Here is a 17,830-nt window from a genome sequence, read left to right as displayed (position 1 = left end):
GAATATAGAGACATACTCTCTAAACAATTAGTGTTCATTGCATTTAACCAAGTAGATCACAAAGTGAGAGAGAGAGAGAGAGGTGAATTTAAAAAGAGAAAAAAAAATAAAAGAAATAGAGAAAGAAGGGGAAATTTGTCATTTTGTTAATAAAAGGTTTGGACTTTGGAAGATGTTGGCTTCTCAACCTTCACAACTGCCCTCCAAAACCTTTTGGTTGAAGTGTTTATGTGGCTTTTTCATTTTAATAAACCAAACATTATATTATTCAAAAAAAAAAAGCCTAAGCTAGCTAACTCCCAAAATATCAAGCAAGCCCCACTTCTTAATATCTAACTAATTTGACTCCCTTTTTTAATTTAAAATTCATCAATTCTAACTTATGTTTATGTTATTTCTTCACCTAATTCTTTTTTTTTTCTTTTTTTTTTCACTAATCCTAATACTTATTAAGTTGCAAACACATCATATCAAAAGATCAGTTGAATCACTTTAATTTATATACTAGTGAAAAAACAGGAGTATCCTAATTAAAAGTTCTTATAAAGTTAAAAGAATTTTTAAAAATATATAGTTATATCAAAATTGATTATAAAATAAATTAGTTTACACCCAATTATTATCTAAGAATCAGTGGGCACACTCAGTTATGCTAACGAGAATTAGGATAACCTTAATTATCTCTAGAAACCAAAAAGTCAACAAAATAATTTTATATATATAATTTAAAATTGACGATGCAATCAAAATTAATTATATGAAGGACTACTGTTTAAGTATATTAACGACTGTAGAACTACCAGATCTAAAACATTGTCATCATCTTTTCAATCTTTCTACCTTGATTATGTGAAACACTAATATTTTATAAAACTAAATATTCAAGAACTTGTTTGTATATGTATGTATGTGTATATATTTGTAGATAATAAGATCATGCTATTTTTTTAAATTAAGGCATGAAAGGAGGGCCACAAAACAAAAACAAGATAAAAAGTAAGGTTAAAAAGAGATGGAAAGAATTGAACCAAAGTTGAAACCAAAGCAATCTTGTTTTCTTTCTTTTCCTCTATATTTCTCTAGAATTTCCATTATCTTTCTTTCCCTCTTTTTCTTTGTCAATGTAAGCTAAGAGCTCTTTCAAAAGGAATAGAATCCATCTTTATACTAAAATCTAGAATCTTTGCATTATCTATCAACCCAAATTAAAACATCTCCACACACTCATATTATATCATCTATCTAAGGAAAAGAAAACATTTTCATTATTTATGAACTTTTACACCTTAAAAAAATGACCATTTTTTCGCTTTCTTTTGAAACTTTTCATTACCCTAAACGAATATTTTTCTTTCAAAATGTTTCATAGTGCATCTGGGTATATTTCTTTTCTTTTTTTAGAATAGGTGATATTATTATATAACAACAACGGGATCACACAGCCCAGGATCAAGGTATCAAAGCAACAAAGCACAAGCAAAGACAGGGCAACAAAACCAAAACAAAGCCAACAAGATAAGCCTAGAACAAAACCAACACATAAACGCAAACTCGCAAACCACTCGAGAGAAAGTCAAAGAAATGAACTCAAAACCCCACAAGCTAGGGACAACAGCAAAACAAAGAACAACGTAAAGTTTAAAAAGAAAAAACATCTGTAAACAAACTATATGAGACCAAGAAGATCAATCCTCAACATCTGGGTATATTTCTAAACAAGACAAACAAAGAACTATAAATGTAATTGAGATTAAACTCGTAAAAGAGAGAGAATAATAAATTTTATCGAATTTGATTAATGAAGTTACATATATAATGATGATCTTAGTACACTATGAAAGAATAGCTAAATACCCTCAACATATGAGAAAAATTAAATTAGATTATTCTATATTTAGATTAAGAGTAGACTTGAGAAAGCAGCAAGAGGCAAGAGTTTGAAGATAAATTAGAAAAACTTATCCCTTTGCTATGAAAACAAATGAAAGCTTGTGGATCCCTATAAGCCATTAGCTCACCACAGCCATCATGACATCCACTTCCACCTAACTAACAAGCAAAGGAGATGAAGGTGCAAACAATTGGGGAAAAAAAAAAGTGATCTTTTTTTACTTATATTATTGAACAGCTTGGATTTGAATGTCAAACAAATATATTTTAATTGTATTATTAGGGTTATGATCCTAATCATTTGTTTTTCGAACTAGACTAATTCTAACAGGACCACTGCATGACCTTACTACATTTTTCGTATTTTAATTTTTAGTTCTTAAACAAATAACATTAATAATATCTAAATCTTAATTAAGGCCCTCAATATGTATATACTGGTCAAGTATTTAAGTTATGATAAATAATCGATTGATCCAAAAATTTAAATTGATGGATGAAAGTAAATTTAATATTATACCAACGTTCTAATACTATATGGGTAGGAGATTCAATGTCAAGTAAGTGTTAGACTGAGTTCTTATAATTAGAAAACTAGAGTATAACATTTGAAAGTTAAAAGTGTGTACTAGATACAACATTCTAGAGTTTGAGTTCAATTTAATAACTATTTGGTTTTTGAGTTAGACTTCCAAAGTTAAGCTTATAAACACTATTTCTATTTATAATTTTATTTGTTTTGTTATCTACATTTTATGGATGTTTTCAAAATTCAACCCTATGTTGTAAAAACTAAAAAAAATATATAATAGTTTAAAATATACTATTGTTTTTAGAATTTAGGCTATGTATTCAAATGTTTTCTTTTAAAAAGAAAGAGAGATAAAAATCGTTGTAAAAAGAATTGTAGGAATAAATACAGTTTTCAAAAACTTAAAATCTAAGGCTTTGTTTGATAACTATTTTGTTTTTTGTTTTATGTTTTTTAAAATTAAGCTTATAAGTACTTATTTCAACCCTACATTTCTTGCTTTTTTTTATTTAATTTTTATCATTATTTTCGAAAGCTGAGCTAAAAAATAGTTTTTAACAACTTGTTTTAATTTGTGAAATTTGACTAAGAATATAACTATTGAACTCAAGTAAGATGCATAAAATGAAATTGACAAAAATTGACTTAATCATCAAAAATCAAAAATCAAAATAGTTAACAAACGGAGCCTAAATGATTATTTAACGAGATCTAATGAATTAAAATATCCAAAAATAAGTAGAAAAGTTTAGGATTAAATTAATGTTAAGCATTTGTTTAAGTTATCATCTTCTTGTGATTAATTAGGTGTAATGGGGATTGGAGAAGGACAGCCTTAGTGGCTTACTCATTGGAATAATCAGGATTGGGTGGAGGAAATGATCATGTCAAAAAGTGCAAGAACTGACCAATCAGCTTCTTCCACTTGTCAAATTTTTGGTGGTCAACAACTTAGAGCCACCAGTTTAATTGCTAAAATTTGTGTGGCTGAGAGGAGTTTTTTTTTTCTTTTTTTTTTTTTTTTTTTTTGGCCAATAAATGTATTGGTATTTTTATGGGTTTGTTTATGCTTGTGTTTTGCATATAGCAATAAACAAACATGAGAGGAGTTTGTAAGATAATTTTGTTTTTATTATTAAATGTTAGTTAGAAGACCTTACTTTTTGTGCTTCTATTATTTTGGTATTTAAGTTCTGAAGAAAATTAATAAAAATTACATACTTAATATTCTTTTTTTTTTTTAATGAAAGGCAAGTTAGAGTATGTCAATCCAAGCATAGTGATAACTCTTCAAATGAACTATCTTTTTCAGCCTAAATCAATGCTAGTTCCCATGAATTTAATCTTTAATTGAGTTTTTAGACAGGTTATTGAGTATAAGAAGCCATCGAGACGATTCATATGCAATTCAGACTTAAACAGAGCAATTAACAAGCAAATAGGAGCAAAATGGTGGAGTCGGGTAATGGCAGCCACGGGGCCGTGCAATGCTGCGGCGCGACCTGCAAAGGCTATTACCAAGTCAAGCACTTCGACGCCACAATGTTATCCACATCTGCATGCACATGATGAAGCATAGCGCCATAATGCTCCAGAGCGCTGCAGCACGGCACTATGCTTGAAGGCCATTAGCGTTGTAACACTACCCCACAGTGCAGCGACACTCCGTCGATTTCTATAAAAAAATCATCTCATTTTTTTCGGTTGTTATGAGGGGTTTGAGAGGGAGGCCCCTTCCAAGCTATAGCCTATTTTTTTTTTTTTTAGTTCTTCATCTTCTCCTTACCTACTTTCTTAGTTTTAGGTTGATTTCTTTAAATTGTAAACATGGCTCGATGTTGGCGAGCTTCAATTGCTACTTCGGTTTATATTTTGGCTAACATTTGTGTAGTTTATGGATTTGGTTGGACCCAAATTATGTTTATGTGAGGATTTGTTTAGATTATGGATTTACATGGACCCAATCTTTATGTATTTTGACTAACTAATATGTTTCATTGTTTGTTAATCGATATATAGTTTAATTAAGATGTGAGTCTTAATTAACAACTTAGGACACTTAATATCGACTTTTCTACTTAAGTAGACCATGTGATCGAGTTGATTAAGTGACATCCTAAGACCATAAACACGAATTTGGGGGATTCATTTCTATAAGCTAAACACATCTTGTCATTTTATATTTTAAAGGAATAACCAACCCTCTTTAGCTCATTTATCCTTCAATTATCAAATTCACTCACAACCCTCCACCCCTCTCCCCAATTTATCGCTTTAGTTAAAAATGGGTTTTGCGGAACTAATATTTGTACTTCCCTGTGGTTTGACCCAGTCTTGCAACTTGTACTACTTAATAGTATAGGTAGTAAAGAGTCGGCAAAAATATAAATTCTATTTGATAGACGTGAGAGAGGATTTGACACCCTCTACTTACCATCCATCACATAGTTCAATAAACAATGCACTAGTTATCATTTCAAAATGTCAATGGTTCAATCTCTCACTCAGCAATTATTGAATCAAAAAGAAAAATCAAAGTATCTATCAAATGGTTAAACATCTATGTCTCTCTCATACATGTGTCATACGTTTAAAATCATCGCCTCCTAAAATACTTTTGTAATCCCTAGGTTTTTAGTTTAGATTATTCTATTTGGTCCCTAGGTTTCAAAATATTGTACTTTTAGTCTTCAAGTTTTAAGTTTGATTTCAATCTAGTCCCTTTGTTTCAAAATTTTACAATGTTACGTTTGAAATTTGAGTTTTGTTTCGATTTGGTCCTTAGGTTTCAAGATTTACACTTTTAATCTCGATTTTTTACTACATACTCACTTCAGTCTTTAGCGTTAATGTCTATTAATTAATTCAAAATAATTTTGAAGTGAAATTTTAATATTAATATTATTATTAATGAAAAATAGTGAAACTTAATTAATCACAATTCTTTTAATACTATTAAATTAATTAATAGATACTAACACTAAAAACTGAAAGTGAGTGATTAATGAGAAATCAAGATTAGAATTGTAAATCTTAAAATTTAAGGACGACATTGAAACAAACTGCAATTCTCAAGGGTAAAATTGCTACCTTTTGAAACATAAGGGACCAAATTGAAATCAAACTCAAAACTTAAAGACTAAAAACGTAACATTTTGAAACACAAGAACCAAAAGGAAATTAAACCCAAAATCTAGAGACTAAAACATATTTTTCTAATAAAAAAAATAAAAATAAAAAAAGCAAAAATAAAAATTACTAATTTAATAGGCTTTTAATTTGAAACATTACATTATTTTATGAGAAAAGTACCTCACTCTCTCAACCCCTCCCTCCTAAGAAATTAAACATATTTTTTAAAAAATGTTATTATTTGATGAAAATAAAATGTTTCTCTCTCTCTCATAAGGTGATAGAGAAAGTTGATCTATATATATATATATATATATAGTTTGTATGAGTTGTAGTTGATGTTTTTATGTGGTCACATTCCCTCCCCATTGACAAGTGAAGGTCTTAGGATAATTTAATTTATTAATATTTGAAACCATTTTCTTCCTCTAAAATGACAAAAACTATCATCATTTCATGACTTCTTTCCCATAATTTTTTAATACATAACAAATTAAACAAACCTCCAAATTCATTAAAAGCCTCAAATACCCAACAACTCCCATAAATGAATTTTTAAAAAATTAGAATGTTAATCCTAATCTTTTGTCATTACCCCCTACATTGACCTTGTTTTTGCTCTTTTTCCCCTCTCCTTGATTAAATTTTTTAACTTGTTTTTTTCTAATAATTTAAACAAAAGTGCCTATAACATGGTTATTTTTTATGTTTGAGGTGTTTAATATAAATATGTTTAAGTTAATAAAAGTCAATATCTTAAAGAAATAAACTTTTGGTCTCTAATTGGATGAGATAGACTAATATGAACATAGTTCACAACAATGTATATATTTTAATCTTTCTTTGAAATTCTCACTGAGAAGATAAAGAAACTATAGATCAATTTTAGTTTAATTAACTTTAGATTATTATCACCTACAAAAGAATGACTATATATATATATATCGTCTATGGACATACAACTACCCTAAAAAATAATATCTATTATGTATATAGATATAAAAGAGTAATACTTAAGTGCATTCTAAGTAACATCTATTTTTCTACAACCCACTTCAATCAAGTAGTATAAAAATTCAAAAATATTTTTAAAAAAGAAGAAAAAAATGAAAGAGTTTATCATGTGGTAAATTATAGTTGGACTACTAAGTGAAATGCAAAATGATGGACAGCTTAATGCACCTAAATTTTTTTCTACATAAAATGTAACGGACTTTTAATTTTAAATTGATAAAAACCTCTTCTTACGACAGGGACATTATATGAAATCAAAATGGTAATTTGTTTTAGTTTATTTATATCTTATTTGATAACTATTTGATTTATATTTTTAGTTTTTGAAAATTTTGTTTACTTTCTCACAATTTAATTTCTCATAGTTTTCATATTTTATATGTGAACATTTGAATTTCATTCTTGCTCAATTTTTTAGTTTGCAAAATTTAGCTTTCATTTTTTAAAATACTCCTAAAATGTAGACAAAGGAATATAGAAATCAATGGATAAGATTGGTGCTTATAAGTTTAATTTTTAAAAATAAAAAATTAAGTCCCCCACTACAAGAAAACGGGTCTATAGCATCGATTTTTTTAGCCTATTGCAATGGTTAAAAACCGCTACAACATCTATAGCAACAGTCTTTTAACCGCTGACAAAGCCAGTATTGAAAGGGTCTATTGTAGCGGTTTTTGAAGCCGTTGGAATCAAATTTGTAAATCGTTGCAATATCCAAATCAGCAACATTTTTTTTTTTTGTTTATAGCAACATATATTCCCATTTATAGCAACATTTGTTATGGTTTATAACACGGTCGGAAGTTATGCACAATTATAACATTTTTAAGAGACCTTCTGCGACGGTTTTAGCAAACATTCCACAACAACATTTGTAACACTTCTATTAATTATTTTAAGTATAATATTAGTAACTTTTTTTAAAAAAAAATTAAGCCTATGGATACTACTTCCACTTCCAAATTTCTTCATTTGTTGTTTATTTTTTACAAATGATTTAAAAAATCAAGCCAAATTTTGATAACTAAAAAAATTAGCTTTCAAAAAGTTGTTTTTATTTTTGAAATTTGGCTAAGAATTCAACAATTGTACTTAAGAAAAATACAAATCATTGTAATAAATATGGATGAAATAAGCCTAATTTTAAAAAAAAAAAAAAATGAAATGATTACCAAATCATCATTGTAATTCATAATATTAATTTTAGGTTAATTTTTTTTCCTGTATTGAAAATGATAGCTCAATGATATAAACACTCATTTATTGACGTGGAAATTACTCACATTAGTTGATAAAAACTAGGGAAATTCTTATAATATTATTATTTTAGCTTCAATGTAAGGCACTATTTGATTGAAAAAACAAAATAATTGGTTATACGAACAAATGTTATTTTGACTTGAGGGTGCATTTAATATATATTAGATTTTTGTTGCTCATTGCCAATGACAAAGACATTTTGTAAATTTTAATTAATAAAGAAACTACTAAAATCAAAATTGAAATATCGAAAACAGAATTTTATTAACCTTTAAAAATAAATATCATATGAGACTTTGACATGCATGTATTAAACCATGCATGCCTTGAAAAAAGAATAAAAATAATTTTATTATTATTATTAAGTAGCCTTTTTGGTTAAGGGAAGAGGCGTGGGTAGCACGTTAACATATTTGCAAGTGCTTTCAAGTTCCTAGTAAAGAATATTTTCTTTTTAGTTTTGATCAAAGCAATCACTTTTTCTTCTCACTTTACTTTTTTTTTTTTAATAAAAACCTTATTTTCAAATATTAAATATTTTTTTTTAAAAAAATGATTATTGTCATTGTTTGTTATAATTAATTTCCATCCTAATAAGGTAACTTTGAATATGTAATAACATGTTGAAGTCATGAGAGGATTTTCAATGAAGAAAATAATAAATAATTGTAAAAACTAGAATCATTACCATTTTTAAAGTTCAAAGATTAAGATAAACATTAAAAAATTCACAGATCAAAAGAGATTTGACCCTAATTTGTAATAAGTCGAGTAATATGATACACATTATCATGAGATTAAGTAACATGTCTATTGTGAAATGAAGTATTATAGAATAATATAGTACTAACTAGATAGTTAATTGTTTTAACCCATTTAAAATTGAAATTTATAACAGTCGACAAAACTAGTTATCATATTTATAAATTTGTTGAATGAAAACTATAATTTGTATAGTTGATTTTGTATTATGTCGCTTTTTTATCGTTATATCGAACAATTTAACTCAAACTTGTAAGCTAGTTTGGAAGTTCTACCTTAATCTTAGAGAGGTATAATGATTCTAAATAATGTGATTGTAAAGAAGAAAATGACATAAACCACAAAGTAGAGTTTCTTTTTATTTATGTTAGAATGTTATTAAAGGAGAAGGAATAGTGGGTGAGGATCGAAAGGGGAAAAAGATAAAGTTTTTTGAGGTTTTTTGAAGTACAAAGTAGAAAGCAAAATGATTTTGGACCACATAAAAGAGTGGAAAATAAGTGAGATGAGAGCAAGAAATTTTAGCATGACAAAAATATCATTTATTGTTGTATTTTATAATAGTGTAGTTTTAAAATAATAATAAAAAAAAAAAAAAAGTTGACTATAATTGATTTGAGCAACTAACATGAACATAGTTCAACTAGTTAAGATTCATATTGTTACTCTCTAAGTTGATCACTCGAGTGCAATGGTTGAGACTTTGCATTCACTTATTTTAGTTACTTATAAGAAATAAAAATTTGTCCTAAAATTTGTCATTATCTCTAGTTTAAATTATATAAAATATCCCTAAACTCTGTATTTTATGTCAAAAAGACCCTTGAACTTTTAAAATTTTTAAAAATATCCTTAAACTTCCAAAATGAGTTAAAAAAATACATTTACCATTGTTAGTTTTAGATGAAACCGTTAGTGATAAATACTCAACTTTCAAAAGTTTCAAAAATACCAACTTAAAAAAGTTTTTTTTTAAAAAAAAAAAACTCTTACTGTTATATGACCATGAATACCATCTTCAAAATTTTTAAAAAAGGTTTCAAAAACTCTTTCTTTCTTTTTTTTTATTCCCACTCTTTTTCAATACTCTCTTACTATCCATTTTGTTAACTATTTAACCTTTTTTTAATCTAAAATAATAATAATAAATAAAACTACATATTTCACTTAAGGTATATCAAATAGATTAAGAATAAAGAGATCAATGGAAGTACCAAAGGATTGTAGGACTTAAATATTTTAACAAAGTTGTACAGTAATAGCTGAGTGTGTTAATAGCCAAATACTTTTTTTTTTTTTTTGATAACTTATTTTTTTGGTATGTTTTAAGGGGATGTTTTATTTTGGAATTTTGTGAGAATTTGTGTAATTTTATATTTTAACTTTTTTTTCTTTTTTGGTTCCTGAGAAAATCGGTGTAAAAATTGAAAAGAATGGAGAAAAATGTGAGTATCTATATGAAAAAAAATATATATATTAAAGTATCTATATGGAAAAACAAAATGAGGATATCAATATAATTTTGAGTTATTGTTTGCAATATACTAATAGTGAGGGTATTTTTTAAATTTTTTAAAGTTAGTATAATTTTGAAACTTTTGAAAGTTTAAAGGTATTTCTTAACAAAACTTTAACGATTTCCATCTAAAACTAATCGTAATAGTATTTTTGAACTCAATTTGAAAGTTTAAAAATATTTTTGAAATTTTTGAAAGATTAGAGATATTTTTTACACAAAATGCAAAGTTCAAGAATACTTTTTTTATAATTTAGCCTTGTTTCTATCAAATCTTTAACTTTTAATTTTGTGACTAATAATTTTTTAAATTTTAAGTTTTATGTTTGATGAACCTCTAATTGATTGAATAATTTTTAAAATAAGACTTATAAAGTACATGAACGTGGTCCTATTATGTGCAAATTTTAATTTTGTATTTAAGAAGTCTATGGAATTTAAAAAATACTAAGTAGATTATGAATCCATTAGACACTAAATTGAAGGATTATAAGTCAATTAGAAACTTTCAAATATCAAGCATCCTACAAAGTTGAACGTTAAGCAATTTTATGCAATTTTCGATTAGAATCTTTCAAGTTATGTCTAATTTCTGGGTCTTCTTCAGTCCACTTAGAAAGCGTTATTATATCTTTTTCTATAGAAAGATTCAAAATATGAGAAATCTCCAATGAAAGAAAGATATGAAGAATGGAAATGCAATCCTTGGTAGAGCTTATTTATGATTTCATGTCGAGCTTGCCCACCCCTCTTTCACCTAGGTAAATAAGGAACGAGATGAATACATAGGATCAAAAGTGTGTTTTTCTAAGCTAACAATAACTATTCTTTTATGTCTAACTCTTCTGATAAACTCTTTTACCTATAAACTTATTGATGCAAAGACTTATTGGTTAAATACACTTTGAAAGTGTTTCAAAAACTACTTTGAGTGATTACTAAACACTTCAATTGTCTTTAAAAAAATAACTTATTTTCAAAATCAAATATTTGAAAAGTTAAACCAAACACCCCTAATCAATCCAAGCATAGCTACAAACATAAATTAGTAAAGTTATAAAATTGTTGCAACTAAGCCCTTATGGATTGAAAATTGCTCAAATAACTCATAGCTATAAGTAATATGGCAACTCGACATTAATCTGACAACCAATTTTATTTTTTAGTTCATGTATTATAGCTTCCAGATTTTATAAAGTTATAAAACAAACGTAGATATAATAATTGCATAGATGAAGATAATTGGGAAGAAGATTATGTCAGTTACTATTGAGATAAGTTCAATTTCACATTTAATTGCATGTTTAAAACAAAGGTTACATTTATTGTTATCCCGAAGGACAAAACATAAATCCAAATTCCAAGAACAACTAACAAGTTGAATTTAATAAGTTTTCATAACCCAATATGTGTGTTTGGTAAAAGGAGGTTGATGAAATCGAGCTTCCACCTTATTCCTGTCTTCTCTTCTCAAGCTATCTAATTCTGTACAAACTATACTTAGTATCTCACAACTTCCCACAAAAGCTTCTCATTTTCAGCAATTTTATTTTCAAACTAACCATTCTGCAAGCTTCTTATTTTCTACACTTTCCATTCCATTGTCAGCAATAATAAATGCTCGTAAAAGATAAAACTCCAGTTAGGCTGATATTTGGTTCAACACGTGATACAGCTTTAAATGGATCGAACCACTGCCAATAAGAATGACTCATGGAATTGAAGCCTATAAGCACCTCGTAGAAGCAAAAGAGGGCAGCGCAAGAGTAAGATTATAAACCATGACCTTTCTTGACCAGGATCTGTTCTCCTAGTGTTGTAAGCATGTTCGCAAAACGAACCAAACATTGTATTTGAGCAGTGTTGGCAATGAATAAACTGACACGGGATCAATACCACCGGTAGCCTAAGATTTCTCCCACCTTGTCACTGTTAATTGGAACTACTTTGATTGAGAAAAGCTATTCCTTCATCCACTAAATGAGACCATCTCATCAATTCCCCATTTAGGAAGGTTACTATTCCAAGACTTACCATCTTTTCTTTCCCTTCATAATGGTGTTTCAACAACGAGGTGATAGGCAAAGTAGGAGAAAAGATTCGAGAGGAAAAAATATTGCAGTAAAAGTATTAAACAATTCCAAGAGGACTAACGAATACAGGATGATATATTATGACTTTCAAGACACAACAGAAGGCCACTATCTACAAATCCTGTTATGAATATAGTTTGATGAATATCATTTGCGAATTCAACTAGGTAGGGGTTGGGTTTTTCTCCCCCTTTATGCCCCATCTAGTCTAAGTGCAGCTAGACTGTACATACAAGTAATTCAGGAATTTCCCAAGTTTTTTGGATAAGATTTTATGGAAGAGGGGTTTCGGTTTCAAGTGGATTTGGATACTGGATACTCTAGGTTGTAGATCCTTTGTCTCCAATCCTTTTCCATTTAGTTCTTAATGTCCTCGACAAGATTGTTTCCTAGGGTGTTAGAAATCAGTTTAGCTGAAGGATTCCATGGAGGAAAGAGATATAGTTCATCTTACCCATCTTCACATTGTTGATGAGACTATCTTCTTCTCCTGGAGAGAGGATACCTTTGATGATATTAATGTCAATCTTATCTTACAGGTCCTTGAATACATTTCAGGTCCTTTCTTTAAGAGGCATTTCATGTCTTAAAACCAACAAAGAAAACTGTATTGTATACCTGTAGTTGGGAAATTTGAAGTCAAGCTAAACTATCAAGGTGGGCTAATTTGGTGGGCGTGAGATGCCGTGCCTACCTTTTTCTAATCTCCCCCACCCCCCACCCCCCTTCTCTTCAGTCATAAATAATCTGAGATCTTAATTGTTCTAGTCTAGGATACAATGATCGAAGGTTCCAAAAAAAAAAGGTTAAAAACGTTTATTTGCTTGGAAGAAACCTTCTTCGACTCTCTATGACCTAAGCCTTTCTTTAGGATTCCATCCTCAGTTAGCAATAAGTTGGAGAATGAGGGGTTTTTCTTTTTCACAAAGAGCAGATTAAAGGGGTGGTTCTCATTTGGTTTGATGGGAGGTCGTGTCCAGAAAATGTGTGAGAATGGCAAGTTGGGTGAAGAAAATTGGTCCTACAAGAAGTATGTCCTTTCTAGCCAATGAATTGTGAAATGTATCCCTCTAGAACCTAAAGCAATGTGGCATAGGATTTAGTTAAGAAAGTATTGGCATATGATTTAGAACCTGAAGTGTTGTACCTTGGCTAGTTTTTTTGTTGGCTATTTTGTGGTACACAAAGTGGAAAATGAACTAGAGAAAATTCAAAGGTGCTGACCTTGGGAAAAAGATGTCGGATCTGGCCCTATTTCAATGCTTCTCTCTAGGGGTCAAGGACTAAATTGTTGCCAATAGAAATCTCCTTCTCTAGTTTTGCCTTTGCTTTCTCTTTCATTTATTTTAATGAAAATTGGTTTAACATTTTAATTTGTAACTACAGAAATCTAACTCAATGATAGGATCGTAACTATTTGCTATTACCCCAAGACTAATAATGGAATGAGATCGTGTGAGATGCCATAATAGATGAACAAGAACTTTTCATCAAGATCCAATCTCAACAAAATCAGCATTAACAGCAAGTACATATCAAGAGTACTAAGATCATGAAAAACAATAATCAACAATTAACGTTGACAGCATAATATATATATCCCTTCACATTACTGAAACATACAAAGGTTATTTCTCCAATAATCAAACAGTCTAAGAACCACGAGATCTCAGCGTTCCAACAAGAACAAAGCTAAGAAAAATCGACATAGTTCACGATTCTAAACCCAGGACCCATAATTACTTTTTAGTGCTACTTTTACCTCCGGATGAATTACCTCCCGATGCCGCCTGAGCCGCCTTCTTCGCCGCCTTCTCTTGCAACGCCTTAGCATCCCTGAACAAAATCGAAAAAGCAATCAGAAAAAGCAAATCAAAACAAAAAAGGAAAAAGAAAGAAGAAAGAAGATAGAGGAAGAACCTTTCACGGCGCTGCTCGGGGGTCAAACCATCGTCCTTGGTTTTACCCTTGCCAGAGTTGCGAGCCTGAGACCTCTCTCGGTCCTTCTCCCTCTGGTTTCCGCGTAGAGATCTGAGTCAAGGGAAACAAACTAGAAAGAAGAAGAAACCTTCAAAATCAATGAAACAAAAGCAGCTAAAAAATCCGAAAACAAAAACAAAGAAGAAAAACGAAAAGTAGAATTGAAGATTGAGAAGGATATGAGTCATTTGAGGGAGATTGTAGAGGATGAAGAAACTTGTGGAATTGGAGGATTGGCCTGTACTTAGCCGAAGAAACGAACAATCCAATCTCCAAAACAGAGAGTCAACCGTGGGTAATTGAAAGAACAGGGGAATCGGAGATTCTTTATATAGTGCTCCACTTGTATTGCTATTCTACTTATTCAATTTCTTTCCCTTTTTTTCTTTTCTTTTTTTTCAAAAAAAAAAAAAAAAAAACACCTAAAACTCAAAAATAGTTTCAATTTTTATCGCTTTTAAATTTTAAAATATTACACTCTTATTTCTAAGTCTTGAATTTGGATCATATGTTACCAATTTTTAATTAAAATTGGTGTAACATAGACTTCATTAATTAGTTGCAAACTCATTATGATTGAGGCTATTTACTTTACATTCGTAATTAAATGAATGGCAATAATTGAGATTCATCTACCACTTTGGGATATCCCTTTTAGTTGATGATCATAGATTATATAGTATAATTCAACAATAAAATTATTAAACAAAAAAATTTATGTCCCTATTTTTATGCATTTGTGTTAAAGAGTACTTTTTTAAATTAAACACATTTTATCTTTAAAATCTCAAATGCACATTAAATAAAAGGAAAATATAATTTTTTTAAAAATCATATCTTATCTTTAAAATCTCGAATTCATTTTAAAATAAAGATTTTAAAAAAACACACACACATTTTATCTCTAATAATTTATTTATATCTAATGTTATATCACGTTAATATAATTTAAATATAATTTAAAGAAATTATTTCATATGGTAAAACGGTTAAAAATATTTACAAGATATGGCATAATTTTAAAACTATCTGCATCCAATGTCTATTGGTGTCTATCATTGATAGTTATATTTTGTAAATATTTTGATTCATTTTTCTATATTGAATAACAAACCTTATAATTTGTTTGAAAATAAAATCAAATTGTGATTTAAAATATTTTTTAAAATTTTGTTGACCCACTCTCCCTAACATTTTTTTTTTTACTTCTATTTTTTAAAATATATATATATATATATATGTTGTAGCATTCAAGTTTTTTTTTAGTTTAGTTAATAGCAACCTCTTTTCCTTTCCTTATTATTTAATAATAGTTTAATAGTTATGTTTCAGGTATCTCTTCTCGATCTAAAAGAGTTTAATTATAAATACCTTCTACACTTATATTCGATTTAGGGTAAACTACCAAGTTAATGGTTCAAGTTAGGGCAAATATATTTAAATATATACAAATATACACACACTTTTAATTATAGGCTAGATTATTATATAATATATATATTTGATTTTTGTATAAAAAATATCTTTAAATTTTCAAAAGTTTTGAAAATATTCTTACTATTAATTTTGAATGAAAATTGTTAGTATTTTGTTTCAAAAATACCTTGAACTTTCAAAAGTTTAAAATACTTTTGAACTTGTAAAGAATTAAAAATAACCTTATTATTAATATATGAACAATCAACATTAATACCTCGTTACAAAAATCTAAATTTTCAAAAGTTACATTAGTACCGTTACGTAAAAAATTAAAAATTAAAAATTAAAAATGCTCTTAATATAGGAGTATTAATGCAATTTTTGAAACTTTAAGAATATTTTTTAAACTACTATTAAAAGTTTGTGTTCGTATACTAATCGTAAGGTGTTTTTAGAATTTAAACACTTTTTTAAGTTTTAGGATATTCTTGAAACTTTTGAATGTTCAAAGTTATTTTTGAAACAAAACATTGACATTTTTCATCCAAAACTAACGATAAGGTATTTTTTTAATTTTTTTTTAAAATTAAAGGATATTTTTAAAATTTTTAAAAGTTGAAGGAGATTTTTAACCCAAAATATAAAATTCAAGAGTATTTTGTATCATTTAATCTTAAATATATTTTGCCGGCCCATGGGTTTCATTCATACGAATAAAAATAACAATGATAATCAAAAAATAAATCAACCAAAACAAATATTCGGCCATGTGATAGTGGATGAAAAATTGATTCTTGAATTTCTCTCTCTCTCTCCCTCTTTTTTTTTTTTTTTTCATCTCTCTTGACTCATGAATATAAAATATTCGGAATTCTTTTTTATCCCCAACAAAAAAATCAGTTTTTAATATCGAATTTTATTCTAGATATTTTCAATAATTTTTAATTTTAAATTTAAATTTAAGATTTTCCTTAACAAAATCTAAATTTAAGATTATTAATACATGGACTAAAATTTGAACCTTTAAATGAATTAAATCTAAACAATTTTGAAATTAAAATATTATTTTAATAAAAAATTAAGTCAAATTATAGGGATTTATATCCACCATTTTGTAAACATAATATATAAAACAAAACATATACGTAAAAAAAGAAATTAAGTTTGATTGTGTTTTAATAGAACAATTGAGATCAAACTTTCAACGACTTCTATGGAGGAAGAATGTTAATTATCATTGACTCATGCTTACTTTAACATTTAGTTTATTCAATTATTTAAATTTAAGATGGAAGATAAATTTATTGAGTGATACATTGCACCATATTTTTAAAATCTCCCCATATTTAATTATAATTTGGGAAAAATATTTTTTTTTTCTTAAATTTTGAAAAATACGTGCGTTTAGTCTCTCATGTTTTAAATTGGCCAATTTAATTTTAAAGAATAGGTTTAAAAGATTGTTATACTAAAAAATTATTAAATTTGAATAAAAATTTGATTTGACTAAATACTGAAGTGGCACGATGATTTTTAAAAAAAAAAAAAAAAAAATTTAATATTATATCATCTCTCTTATTTTGTCTCGCCCTCTTCGTCCTCCCTGACTCTAATGAACCCGGTGAGAGAGAGAAAGAATAAGAGGAAAAGAAGATAAGTAGGTGATTGATCTATGTTTATGAGAGTTTTACATATTGGAATTTGCTTGGAATTCTGCCTTTCTTTTTCTTTTTCTTTTTCTCTTTTTTGCTTTTGTGTTTCTAGAATGCTTTCAACTGATATTCTACTCATAAAAGGTAAGCCCAAACTTCTTTACTAAACTTTTTTTTATCTTCAATTTTCTAAAAATTTAACAATGGAAGGAGAGGAGAAAGAATAGAAGGGAATAAATAAATTGAGATAAGGAGACGAAGAGGGGGAGAGAGATAGAAGAGAGACAAGATAATATTAAAAAAATGTTTTTTTCAATTTTTTTTTGTTCAAATCGGACGTTTGGCACGCAGAGTTGAGTTTGTTTCGTAATTATTATAAGAGGAGAGTAATTGAGAGAATTGATGTGAATAACGAGGTGAAGAATGTGAGTTAACGTGAATAACGAGATAATAAAACTCTTTAATAATTGGTGAACCAAACGGTGAGTGAGTTTTTTTTACCCATCCAACCCAACTCAACTTGGGGGCCAAACGCTCCCTTAATGATTTTTTTTTTTTTCTAATGGAATGAACCTTTTAA

General features: G+C 28.1%; 1 protein-coding gene across 1 annotated transcript; it reads right to left on the bottom strand.

Annotated features, from left to right (window-relative positions):
* Window positions 1-13,702: 13,702 nt before the first annotated feature.
* Window positions 13,703-14,514, bottom strand: LOC120068457 (small EDRK-rich factor 2). The gene is made up of 3 exons (XM_039020237.1): window positions 14,361-14,514; window positions 14,120-14,222; window positions 13,703-14,035 (listed from the first exon to the last, which is right to left on the bottom strand). The coding sequence occupies exons 1-3, from the start codon at window positions 14,365-14,367 to the stop codon at window positions 13,939-13,941; spliced, it is 207 nt and encodes a 68-aa protein (XP_038876165.1). The 5' UTR covers window positions 14,368-14,514; the 3' UTR covers window positions 13,703-13,938.
* Between the last annotated feature and the right edge of the window lie 3,316 nt (window positions 14,515-17,830).

This window comes from Benincasa hispida, chromosome 12 (genome assembly GCF_009727055.1).
Source record: "Benincasa hispida cultivar B227 chromosome 12, ASM972705v1, whole genome shotgun sequence".
NCBI lineage: Eukaryota > Viridiplantae > Streptophyta > Magnoliopsida > Cucurbitales > Cucurbitaceae > Benincasa > Benincasa hispida.
Note: the sequence above shows the minus strand (reverse complement) of the source record. Positions and strands in the feature narration are given on the sequence as shown.